Source organism: Jaculus jaculus, chromosome 11 (genome assembly GCF_020740685.1).
Source record: "Jaculus jaculus isolate mJacJac1 chromosome 11, mJacJac1.mat.Y.cur, whole genome shotgun sequence".
In the NCBI taxonomy this organism is placed as follows: domain Eukaryota; kingdom Metazoa; phylum Chordata; class Mammalia; order Rodentia; family Dipodidae; genus Jaculus; species Jaculus jaculus.
The window spans coordinates 99,780,688-99,793,117 of NC_059112.1; the positions used below are offsets into that span (position 1 = coordinate 99,780,688).

The following is a 12,430-nucleotide window of genomic DNA, read 5'->3' on the forward strand; positions in this document are numbered from 1 at the left end:
CTGACTCAGTTTCCCAAGTATAAGATTACAGGTATGAGCCACCTTACCTGGATGAAATTTTTTTCATACTAATTTTTAAATTTCTGCAATATTAATTAAAATGTTGACATTTTGCTGGGGTTGCATTCAATCTATAGAGAAGAGATTTATTTGTATAAATATAATGTACCTATCAACTTAGAGAAATTTTGATTGACAATAAATACCTTTTTTTTTTTTTTTTTTTTGACTTTTCGAGGTAGGTTCTCACTCTAGCCCAGGCTGACCTGGAATTCACTATGTAGTCTCAGGGTGGCCTTGAACTCATGGCGATCCTCCTACCTCTGCCTCCTGAGTGCTGGAATTAAAGGCATACACCACCACACCCAGCAACGATAAAGATCTTGTTCTTTTTTCTACTTTCTTCTGTCCACCTTCTGTCCCTGATTTCTTTCATATTTCTTTCTTCTCACCCTCTTTCTGCCTATATCCTTCCTTCTTTCCTTCCTCTGTCCCTCCCTTTCTTCCTGCCTTTCTTCTCCTCTCCCTCTTGCCCTCTTTTCTTCCTTCTTTCAAGGTTCTCAGTACAAGTCTGGGTGAGCTGTAACTCAAGTTGGAATGTTTGGTGGCCCTCCAGCCTCTGCCTCTGCAGAGCTGGGATTAGGGACATGCCTTCCACACTTGGCGAACAATAAAGTTCTTAAGTCTAGTATGAAATCATGTCATCATGAGACCCATTATTTTGTATGCCAACTAAAAAAATGTAATTATAAAATAAATTTTTAATCAAAGACTCCTTATACAGGATTTGATAATTGTCATCTTTTTTATATTTTATTTTTAGGTATTTATTTGAAAGAGAGAGAGAATAGGCATGCCAGGGCCCCTAGCCACTGCAAATGAACTCCAGATGCATGTACCACCATCTTGTACATCTGGCTTATGTGGGCCCTGGGGAATTGAACCTGGGTTCTTTGGCATTGCAGGCAAGCACCTTAAGTGCTAAGCCATCTCTCCAGCCCCTGATAAAAACACTTCTAAATCCCTAGAAAATAGACATGTGATTTTTGTTTTGTTTTGTTTTTGTTTTGTTTTCCAAGGTAGGGTCTTACTCTGGCCCAGGCTGACCTGGGGATTCACTATGTAGTCTCAGGCTGGCTTTGAACTCATGGCAATCCTCCTACCTCTGCCACCCGAGTGCTGGGATTAAAGGCATGCGCCACCACGCTTGGCTCGACATGTGATTTTTTAAGAAAAATTTTATTTATTTATTTGAGAGAGAAAGGGTGTCCAGCCACTGCAAATGAACTCCAGACACAAGCGGCATGGATTAATGTGGGTACCAGAGAATCAAACCTGGGTCCTTAGGCTTTGCAGGCAAGTGCCTTAACTGGTAACCTATCTCTTCAGCCTGACATGATTTTTATCTCTACATGTTTCTCACATATTGGCTGCACCCTGTTCTTGCTGCTCTTGCAAGGCCTCAGGTAGCTGTTGAGTTTTTCTGGTGCTCTGTGTGTTTATCGATGGTCACTGAAACATGCTGTCATCTGGGAGATCTGAAGATTAAGTGCTATGATGTGTGCACTGTCAGGAGACAACAGAGTGGATGACATCGTTCTGTGAGAACTGCCTCACTAGCCTGCAGGGGACATGTGTTTATTCCTAGTGGCTTGACAGAGTGGCGGGAGAAAAGATAGCTCTGAATCACTTCTTGGGCAGATATGGAAAACACTAGCAGTGCCAGACAGCTGCCGCACGCCACTTCTAACAGGCGAGCTGGACACTGGAGGACTCAGCTGACGGCCAATTCATTTTGCTGATTCATCCATCAGAGGCACGGCTCTGGGCCAGAGCTTGGCTTTTAGATTAAAGACCCAGAGCCGCAAAGCTGCTGGGACTTGAAGGAATGCTGGTAAATTATTGTCATGTGAGGGCCAGCAGTGAAAAGTGGGCTGTTATTTGTCTTCCCTTTTAAGTGATTCTAATTCCAAATGTGCTCAGATGAATTCCCTCTCCATGTTAGTGAGTTGTTTGTGGCATTTGTCCCCAGAGCTGAGAGTGCATTGATGGGAACAGTGGGATTACCAGTTGAACACATCATCTTGGCTGCCTGGGGCCCTGTCATCACGCTCACTGTGATGAGGGAGACCAAGCTGAATCTACCCTTCTCCTTTGGAGTGCAAATTAAACTCGAGAGGATTGTTGTAGTGCTATCTTTTGGGTCAGGCTTCGGAACAAATCTTCCAGATGAAAGAATGACACGTAAGAAAGAGGAAGCTGTAGGAGACGGTTACCTGCCAGCCATTGACACTGTCACATTGTGGCACTCACTGATGGGGGCCATGTCCATCCTTGGCTCTCTCCAGAACTGGCAGCTCCCACCTCCCCATCTCTCTGAGGTAGAGCTGCTTCTTTGAGATCATGTTTCAGGAATGTTTCCAGCTACTCTTGAAGGAGACTGCTTGCTCTTTTTTAAATGCACGTGTGTATATGCATAAGTGTCCGTGTTTATGTGTGTGTGGGTGTAGGCAGGAGGACAAGCTCAGATGTCATACCTATAAAGTGAGTACTTCAGAAATACAGCAAACAGTAAAAATATATGTATCTTCGGCTGGAGAGATGGCTTAGCCGTTAAGGTGCTTGCCTGCAAAGCCAAAGGATCCTGGTTCTATTCTCCAGGACCTACATAGGCACAAGGGGACACATGCATCTGGAGTTCATTTGCAGTGGCTGGCGGCCATCCATTCTCTCTCTCTCACTCTCTACCTCTTTCTCTCTCAAATGACTATATAAAAATGTATTTTTTAAAAAACCATAAAAATGTGCCACATTGTGCATCAGGCTTATGTGGGTCCTGGGGAATTGAGCCTCGAACCAGGATCCTTAGGCTTCACAGGTAAGTGCTTAAACACTAAGCCTTCTCTCCAGCCCTGTTTGTTTTTGAGGCAGGATCTTACCCTGTAGGCCAAACAAACCTGGAACTTGCTCTGTAGCTCAGGTTGGCCTTGAACTTCCAGCCCTCCTGCCTCAGCCTCCTGAGTGCTGCTGGTGTTACAGGCAGGCTTTACCACACCTGGTCCCTTACCCAGTTCTGGGGTGCCTAGCAGCTGCTTGCTCATCTCCCCGCTGCCTTGTATCGTCATGCATTCATTCATATCACATTTATTGAGGACCACTCCATACCACAAACTCTGCAAGGTGTGGGTATTTGCACTGTCGACATCCGGGTGTTGATACAGCTACCCAAGTACTGAGACTGCCCCTGATGGCATGGCCAAGCTCTTGACATGTCACTGTCAACGTAAGAAATGACAGCGGGCAAGCAAAGTATGTGCCCGAGCTGCGCGACCCAGTGTCAGCACACGGAGGCCGTCCGCCCACAGGCTCCCTGCCCTCCTCACTAGCCTGTCGTCAGTGTGTCCCGCCTGCGGCCTCAGAGGAGGGGAGCACGGCACTAAAACAGAACTGCCTGCACAGAGCTGGATGTAGCTCAGTGGTAGAACACTGTAAAACAGAAACAAAACTAACCCGAGCTGGCTCTCGTCTGAAGCCTTTGCATGTAGGGACATGGCTCTGACTTTCAAGTTCTCTGCCAGCCAGGCAGAGGGTGCAGGGAATTGGGTGAAAGGACAAAAGGCGCTTAAGCATCAGCTGTTGGGGGGAGACTGGAATTTGCAATGGTGGGTGCAGAGCAGGTGAAAAGCTCTTAGAAAACAGGCAGTGTAAGCACTGTAGTCCTGGAGCATCATGGCCTGCGCTTAGGCCTTCCGCAAACCCATGACCTCTGTAACCTTGCTTCTCATTGTTAAACACAAATCCTCTCTTGTCAGTGACCGTGGTCTCCTAACACGAGCGCAGACACAGCAGCCTGTGTTGGATGCAGCAGTCACCACCATTGTCCAAACAGCTTTTGTCATCACTTTTATTTTTAACAAAATAGGCAGGCTTTACAGTTCTTGCCCAGTGGTCAAAAATGTTTCTCACTCTGGAAATGAACGCTTTTCAGGCAGTTGTGTGAACTGCAAGTATCTCGAAAGTCAGTATTTGTCATGACCGTGATTTCCAGTTTAAAAAGTACCTCACACTGTGAGGGAGACTGGGGAGGCTCAGACTCAGCCTAGAAGGGTTTGAAGGATGCACCCAAGAACATCTGTCTCCTAAGTGCCAGAATTCAGACCTGAGCCCAGGGCTTCTTTGGTCCCCTCAGGCCAGCTTTCCTAAGGATCCGTTCTTTCCCTTGTAGCTGTCAATACCAGCAAATATGCAGAAAGCTATCGGATCCAGACCTATGCTGAGTATGTGGGGAAGAAGCAAGAAGAGAGGCAGATCAAGAGGAAGTGGACCGAAGACAGCTGGAAGGAGGTGGAGAGAAAACGGCCCAACATGCAGGTCCTGTCCCAGGCACTGAGGAACCACTATTACCACACCGACAGGTGAGCGCTCACAGAGACTCTTCCGGCAGCTCTTCGCTGTGCTTCCTCCATGATGTAAGTAAAAGATAGAACTTTTAAGGAAGATTTGTTTTCCCTAGCCTTTCCTATAGCATTGGAAGCGACTAGTATTTTAGTTTCTGTTTTATTATTTTGTGACAGGGTCTCAGCAAGTAGTCAAAGCTGGCCTTGAACTTGCAGTCTTTTTTTTTTTTTTTTTTTTTTTTTTGCCTCTACCCTCTGGGTGCTGGGATTGCAGGCCTGCATCAGCTTGTGGCTACTACTTTAATTCCCTGGCTCTGAGAGGTTCTTGATAGACCCCCAGCTCTTCCCATTAGAACTGTGCTGAGGCGGACATGTGGCGCTGGCTTGTGCAAGACCAGGATTAGAGCTGTACTTGTTTGCACCCAGTCTCTTCCTCTCCCCAGGTGCCAAGTGGGCTGTGCATGAGCTGCTGACTTCTTTTAGATCCCAGGTGGATACTGACCCACACAGTGGGGGTGTGGTGCAGTGGTGGAGTGCTCACCTAGCATGCCCAAGACCCCAAGTTCTATCCTCAGTACTACCGGAAGGATTGATGGATAGATGAGATATCCTTTTCCTTCCCCCAAAGTGTCTTCATGCCCCTTCGTAGTCCATACCTGAAGCCTATAAACCATTTGCACAGCCCAAGGATAAAAGTGAAATAACGGGGTTGGAGAGATGGGTCAACAGTTAAGGCATGTGCCCATAAGTCCTAACAACCTATGTTCAGTTCCCTAGTACTCAAGTAAACCCATTTCTATAAAGTGGCTCATGTGTCTAGAGTTCATTTGCAATAGCTAGAGGTCTTAGTGTGTCCACTTATATTCTCCCCGCACCCCACCCCTCACTCATTGTTGCAGTCAGGTTCACATTGCTGGCAGATAACACCTGACCAAGAGCATCCTGTGGGGAAAAGTATCTATTTTGGCTTACAGACTCGAGGAGAAGCTCCATAATGGCAGGGGAAAACAGTGGCATGAGTAGAAGTGAACATCACCTTCAGGCCAACATCACATGGACAACAGCAACAGAAAAGTGTGTCAAACACGGCCAAAGGGAAGCTAGATGTAACACCCATGACAATACACTGCCTGTAGGAGGCTTCACTTCCCAAATACCACCAGCTGGGGACCTAGTGTTCAGAACACCTAAGTTTATGGGGGACACCTGAATCAAAGCACCACACTTACCATCCCCCCCACACCAGGGCACACCTTTATTCCCAGCACTTGTGAGGCCAAGGTAGGAGGATCACTGTGATTTCAGGGCCACCTGAGACTACAGAGTGAGTTCCAGGTCAGTGAGACTACCTCGAGAAACCAAAATAATAATAATAATAATCTGATTGTTTTGAGGTAGGGTCTCACTCTAGTCCAGGCTGACCTGGAATTCACTCTATAGTCTCAGGGTAGCCTTGAATTCACAGCGATCCTCCTACCTCTGCCTCCCAAGTGCTGAGATTATAGGCGTGCGCCACCATGCCTGGCTTTGTTTTTTCTTTTTGAGGTAGGGTCTCATTCTACCCACCTGACCTGGAATGCACTCTGCAGTCCCATCTAGCCCCAGACTGACCTCAAACTCAGTGATCCTCCTATCTCTGCCCAGAGCCTGAGTGCTCAGATTAGAGGCCTATGCTACTATACCTGGCTAATATGATTTTTTAAATATATTTTATCTATTTATTTATTTGAGAGAAAGACGGGGGGAGAGAGAAGAGAATGGGAACATCAGGGCCTCTAGCCACTGCAAATGAACTCCAGATGCATACGCTCCCTTACACATCTGACTTACGTGGGTTCTGGAAAATTGACCCGGGATCCTTTAGCTTTGCAGGCAAACACTGTAACCGCTAAGCCTTCTCTCCAGAGCACTAATACGATTTTTAAAATGGGAAAAACACCTTGATAAAATCCTAAACCACTACACCAGTTATAGGAACAGCACTCACATACGCCCTAACCCCACCTCCCAGGAGGCCAGTACCAGCAGCATCTGGTATCTTTGTGACTTTCTGAAGTACGAGCACAGGAAACAAGGTATGTTTTTATGTATGCAGAGCTCTGTGCCTATGAACCACACCATTAATATAAAGAACAGCCACCTGCCACTATCCACCTCTTTTTGAGATAGAGCCTGGAGCTCACCATACCACCACACTGGCTGGCAGGTGAGCCCAGGAGGTCCTCCTGCTTCTACTTCCCTGGCTATGAGATTAAAAGCACATACCACTGAGCCATCTCCCCAGTCCTCACAATCCCAATAGTTTTTAATAGCTTTTTTGGCTTCTTGTATAACAAGATGGTCCAGGCTCCTCCTGCACAGATTCTGCCTTCTATCTGGAACCACTTGTTTCTCTAAGGAGTGTGATTCCTGTTACTAAGGAATGATGCTTACAGAACATAATCTGAGCTCCAGGGGTGTTTGTAGATGTTGGATTGGCTGTTATTTTATAATCCTTTTGAAAGGAAAGATAGCAAGGATGTCTGTCTTCCTTTCTTACTTTTAACATAAATTTATACTGGCATTTCCATTTCATTTAAACTTTAGAAGAACTTAATTTATTTCTCTATTTTCCATAGGAAAAAATTTTAAGAATTTTTTTCAAATTGCAAGTTTTCTCTCCTTTTTTGCATGCATGTATGCATTTGTAAGGTGTATGTGCAGGTGTGTGTGCCTATGTGGTACCCATGCCCTCTCTAGTGGTGGGGTATGCTTGCTTGTGGCGACTGAAGCTGAATGTTGGGTGCTCACTTCATCACTCTTCTACTTGTTCTTCCTTGAACCAGTCTCTTACTGATTCTGGAGCAGTGTTTTTCATGTTCTCCAGTGACTCTCAGGTCTCTGCTCCCCACGCCATGCCCAGCTGTTGGTGTATGTCATGGAAATCAAAATTGAATGGTCTCAGGCCTCCTCATGCTTATCCGGGAAGTGCTCTTAACCGCCGAGCCATCTCTCCAGTCCTGGAATTATTTTTGTCATTAGAGTATATGTAGGAGCAAAGGCCTGATTATTGTGTTTGGGGGCTTTGGGCGCAGCTCAGTGGTAAAGTGTTCACCTAGGATGTGTGAAGTCATGGGTTTGAGTCCCCTGGCACTGGAAAGAGAATCTGTGGTTTAAAGTCCCTTGGAATAATTCCTTTCTGTGTGATTAAACTATAAACTCAAAAAAAAAAAAAACCTCTAAACTCAATACACATTTAGGAGCTTTTGGTTTTTTATTTTGGGGACTATGTTTTTTAGATCTGTATTTTTCATTTTCTTAATTTTTATTTAACTACTCTTTTATTTTGTCTGCCACGGAGCATGAATGGCGGTTGGAGAACAACCTTGGGGTGTTTGTGTTCTTCCACCTCGCTTGAAACAGGGTCTCCCTTGTCTGGTTTTTGCCACTTTGTGTTGACCAATCTAGCTGGTCTAGGATCTTGTGTTCTCTTGCCTCCACCTCCCATCGCTGCGCTGGGATCACAGATGCCTGAGCCTCTTTGTGTCTGCCTTTGCATGCATGCTGTGGAACTAACTTGGGCCAGCAAGCTTGCAAGCAAGTACCTTTAACCTGCTAAGCCATCTTCCCAGCTCCTTATTTTTAAGTTAGCTTACAGAGGAGGAAGTTTTGGTTCATCTCCCACTCCTCCTGCTCCTGGCACACAGTATGCTTTCTGGAATATTTATAGAACAACTGAAAACCAAGATTTTAATAAAATATTGTTTATTTACATGCACATGCCTGTATATGTGTGTATGGGCACCCCAGGGTCTCTTGCCCCTGCAAATGAATGCCCATTCAGTTTTACTTGGGTGGCTGGGGAATTGAACCCAGGCCAGCAGGCTTTGCAAGTAAGTATGTTTGAGCACTGAGCCGCGTCTCAGCCCTTCATATTTGTTAACAAGGTGTTTTTCCTTCTTAGGTGCTATGCTAGGTACTTGTCATCATTTTATTTAACCTGTGTCCCGAGTCAGCCAGACCCAGTGATAACATGTTCCACACTTACATAGGACAAGGCTGGGCCTCCGGGAAGTGAAACAGTCCAGCTAAAGTTACGCAGGAATCCACCCTAGAGACACCTGGGATCTATATCATTAAGTTGCTTGCACCTGACTACAGATTCAAGACATTTCGTTTTTATAAATTGATTCCTTTTGAAAAAAAAATTTTAATCTGATAAAAAAGCTCTAAGAAAACCTCTAGATTTCAAGCTTGCTTCTTTGGGGGAGAGGATTTAGCTGGTAGTACCATGACCAGAAGTGAGTATGCCAATATGGACAGTGCCAATGTGCCATGCTTGATGTGCTCAGCATTCTCCTCATCCTGCTGAATCTGGTCTTGGTCTCTAGTGAGCCGCTTGGGTGGCTTCAAGTAGAAGACTTGGAGTCCAGGAGAGAGTGAGTGGGGTGGCAAAAGGGAGGGCGATGAGTCTTCTCAGCCTGGGAGAGAAGCGATGGGCAGCAGGAGGGACCGCAGAAGAGCCACTGGTGGGCTCACCTTCAGTGAGAACCCTGGTGAGCTCAGGAGCATCCCTGGCCCTCATGAGCTGATGAGAGAACTGTAGGCTCCTAGAGGGTAAGACTTCCTCCAGCCTTGGCACAGCACTGCCATGGCCAAGACTCTCTGAACCTGTGCCTTGCCACCTGCTCATGGTGGCCAGGGCTGATGGTTTTCTGGCGCCAGACTGTCGGAGTGCCTGAGACCTTCCGTGCGCGCTCTGAAGTGTGCTTTTGTTTGTGAGGCGGAGCAGCACGGCCCTGGCTCCGCAGTTGCTTTACCTTTACCAGTCAGTGGTCGAAAGAAAGGACTCGTCTGCTGTGTGTGCGCGTGGAGATCAAAGGCGACTTTGGTGTGTTGGTCCTCGCCTTCCAACTTGTGTTGAGGCAGGGTCTCTCATTTGCCACTGCTTTCACCAGGCAAGCTGACCCACAAGTTTCTGGTCTCTACCTCCCTTCTTATCATAGGCATGCTGACGCTGCTACAGAGTCCAGCTTTTCATGGGATGTGGGGATCCGAACTCATGTACCTACATTTGTGTGGCAAGTGCTTTATTTATTGAGCCATGTCCTTAGCTTCTATGCTGTTTTTAAGAAATTGAGATAAATATTCAATATAAAGTTGGAATCTGGTGGATTTTAGAGTATAGAGTTGCTAATAAAATCCAGTGGTTAACTATTTCCTATAGAATGTCCCTAAGACATGAAGGCTAATTTTCAGTCTTGATGTAGCCCAACTCTAATAGGCTTCCTTCCACTTCCTCCGCCTGGCCAGATGTTGGACAAGTGAGCCAGCATGGCTAGCTAACTTTCTTTGGCTCCTCTTTCCTATAGCGCAGAGGGCTGTTGCTGCTCCTCAGAGGGAGTGCTTGAGCAGGGATCATAAGAAGAGCGTGGCATGGCATGGCATGGCACAGCGATGCCGACAATTTGGATAAACACAGCGTGGTGTAAACACACAGTAGAATTGTACACAGCCTTATAAAGGAAGGAATTCTAACTTCAACAAGAGCATAGTTGCATCTTAAGGATATGCCATGTAAAATAGTTATCAAAAGTAGATGCATCGTGTGTGATTTCCTACGTGAGGAATCACAGAGACAGGGTAGAATGGCAGATAGAAAAGACAGGCCGACGAGTTGCTCGGTGCTGCTGTGTAAGACAAGAGCATCCCGAGGTTGGTTGCACAACAGTGTGCATGTACTTAACACTAGTGTGCTGTACGCTTGGAAACAGGGACTGGGCTCGGTGGGAGTGCTCTGGCTTCACACAGGCGAGCAAGGCCCCCGGTCTGATCTTTGTCTTTGATCCCAGAATCACACATACATACAGGTTGGGGTGGAAATTTTAAGTTATGGATACTTAATCACACTTAAAATTTTTTTTAAAAAGAAGAGATATTGGCAACTTGGAATAGAACTGCCACAGTAGAATTTGACTTGAGACCTTTTTCATGGTGGTAGGGAATGGAAAGAATGTTGGGATACCCAGAAGGAGAATTAGGCATCAACACCCAGGAAGGGAGCTGGTAGATGAGGTCCTGACATCCATTGCTGCTTGCTTATTATTTATGCATAACCTGTTAAAATGCTTTTTCCTTTTCTTGTGGTGTTGGGGATTGAACCCAGGCCCTGTGCATGCTAGGTAAGTGCTCTACCTTTCTTTTCTCATCTGTGGTATGGGCTGCAGTGCCATTTGACAACTCGAAGTGATTTTTCTTTTTAGATGAAGGTGCTTTAGCTCAGCTACAGTATAGCATCACCTCTGTAGACATTATAAAGCACAGCAGGGACAACAGAATTACATTTATTAAAATTGTCTGCATGTGTACTTTAGGGCTTATTTGTTTGTTTTCTGGTAGTGAGGAGCCATGTACATGTTGGCAGGAGTTCTTCTGCCTGTGTAATTTTAGAGTTCAGTCTATGCTTTCTTCAGTTGATTTTTCAAAAATCTGCAATTATTCATTAAAGTTGAGAAGATGTTAGCTGAGATTTGGCCTTCTTTAAATTTGAAAACGGGCTGGAGAGATGGCTCAGAGGTTAAGCACTTGCCTGTGAAGCCTAAGGACCCTGGTTCAAGGCTCGGCTCCCCAGGACCCACGTTAGCCAGATGCACAAGGGGGCGCACGCATCTAGAATTCATTTGCAGTGGCTGGAAGCCCTGGTGCGCCCGTTCTCAACCTCTCTCTCTCTCTCTCTCTCTCTCTCTCTTTCTCTTTCTCTCTGTCTCTTTCTCTCTCTCTCTCTCTCTCTCTGTCACTCTCAAATAAATAAATAAAAAATGAACAAAAAATTTTAAATAAATAAATAAATTTGAAAACAGAAAGGTTTGCCACTGGCCCCAGTAAGAGTTTCCTAAGGAGCTCCTATGTGCAGAAATCTGGACTGTAAGGCCAAATGCCAAGCCAGCTTTCATCTCACACTTGAGGCAGTGTGTCACCTCAGCATTTTGTCTTCAGTAACAAAGCTGAGTTGAAGGTCTTTACATGCACATGACTTTTGACATGTTGAAGCAATTTCGTGTTTGATGTTGGCAGTATGTTTGAAGATTAATGTTTTCTTCCCATATCTTCATGTTATTTACTTGATTAACCATAATTAAAAGCCCTTGTCATCTGTGCTTCTAAAAATGTGTTGTATTAGTCATACTTATCTTCCTAGAATAGTATAATTTTTTGTAATTGTGTAATGAATGGTGCTGGCAATTGACACAAATTACCCTAGCACATTTCATTGATAGGAAGTCGAATGCTGGGTCTGGTAACTACATACAAAACAAATTTTCAGTGTACATTGCCCAAATAACATCCATTAAAGCTTATTTTTATATTTTGATGATCATGTTAGCTTAAAAAAGTATGCAATATGTAAACCCAGTATTGCAATTGCCAGATGAAGAAATCTATAATACTTCTTTGTTGTTTTCGAGGTTGGGTCTCCCTCTAGCCCAGGCTGATCTAGAATTCACTATGTGGTCTCAGGGTGGCCTCGAACTCAAGCCATCCTCCTACCTCTGCCTCCCAAGGGCTGGGATTAAAGACTTGCACCACCACACCTTTGGTCTGCAGATCTGGGATATGGCCTTTTGTTTGTTCAAGAATACTTGTGAAGATGAGGCAAGAGTATTGTTGGAGTTTAAAGCCAGCCTGGCTTCCATAATACATATCAGGTCAGCCAGGGCTATATGGTGAGATCCTATCTCTTTAAAAATACTTTATTTATATGAGACAAAGAGAAAAAGAAGCAGAGAGAGAGAGATTGGTCATGCTAGGGCCTCTAGATACTGCAAATAAATTCCAAACACATGGACCACCTTGTACATCTGGGTTTATGTGGGCACTGGGGAATTGAACCTGGGTCTTTAGGCTTTACAGGCAAGTGCCTTAACTGCTGAGCCATCTCTCCAACCTGAGATCCATCTCAAAGACAAACAGAAGCTGGAGAAATGGCTCAGTGGATAAGAGCACTGAGCATAAAGCATGAAGGCTGTAAGGGACTGAGTCATCCTGAGTTTGAT

At 45.3% G+C, this 12,430-nt stretch overlaps 1 protein-coding gene across 1 annotated transcript in view; it reads left to right on the forward strand.

The window, feature by feature from the left end:
- Parn (poly(A)-specific ribonuclease) overlaps positions 1-12,430 on the forward strand; it is a 178,898-nt gene that overhangs the window by 132,849 nt on the left and 33,619 nt on the right. Inside the window, exon 22 of the mRNA XM_004652276.3 lies at positions 4,226-4,415. Coding sequence (XP_004652333.2) covers positions 4,226-4,415 — 190 coding nt within the window. The remainder of the gene's footprint in view (positions 1-4,225; positions 4,416-12,430) is intronic.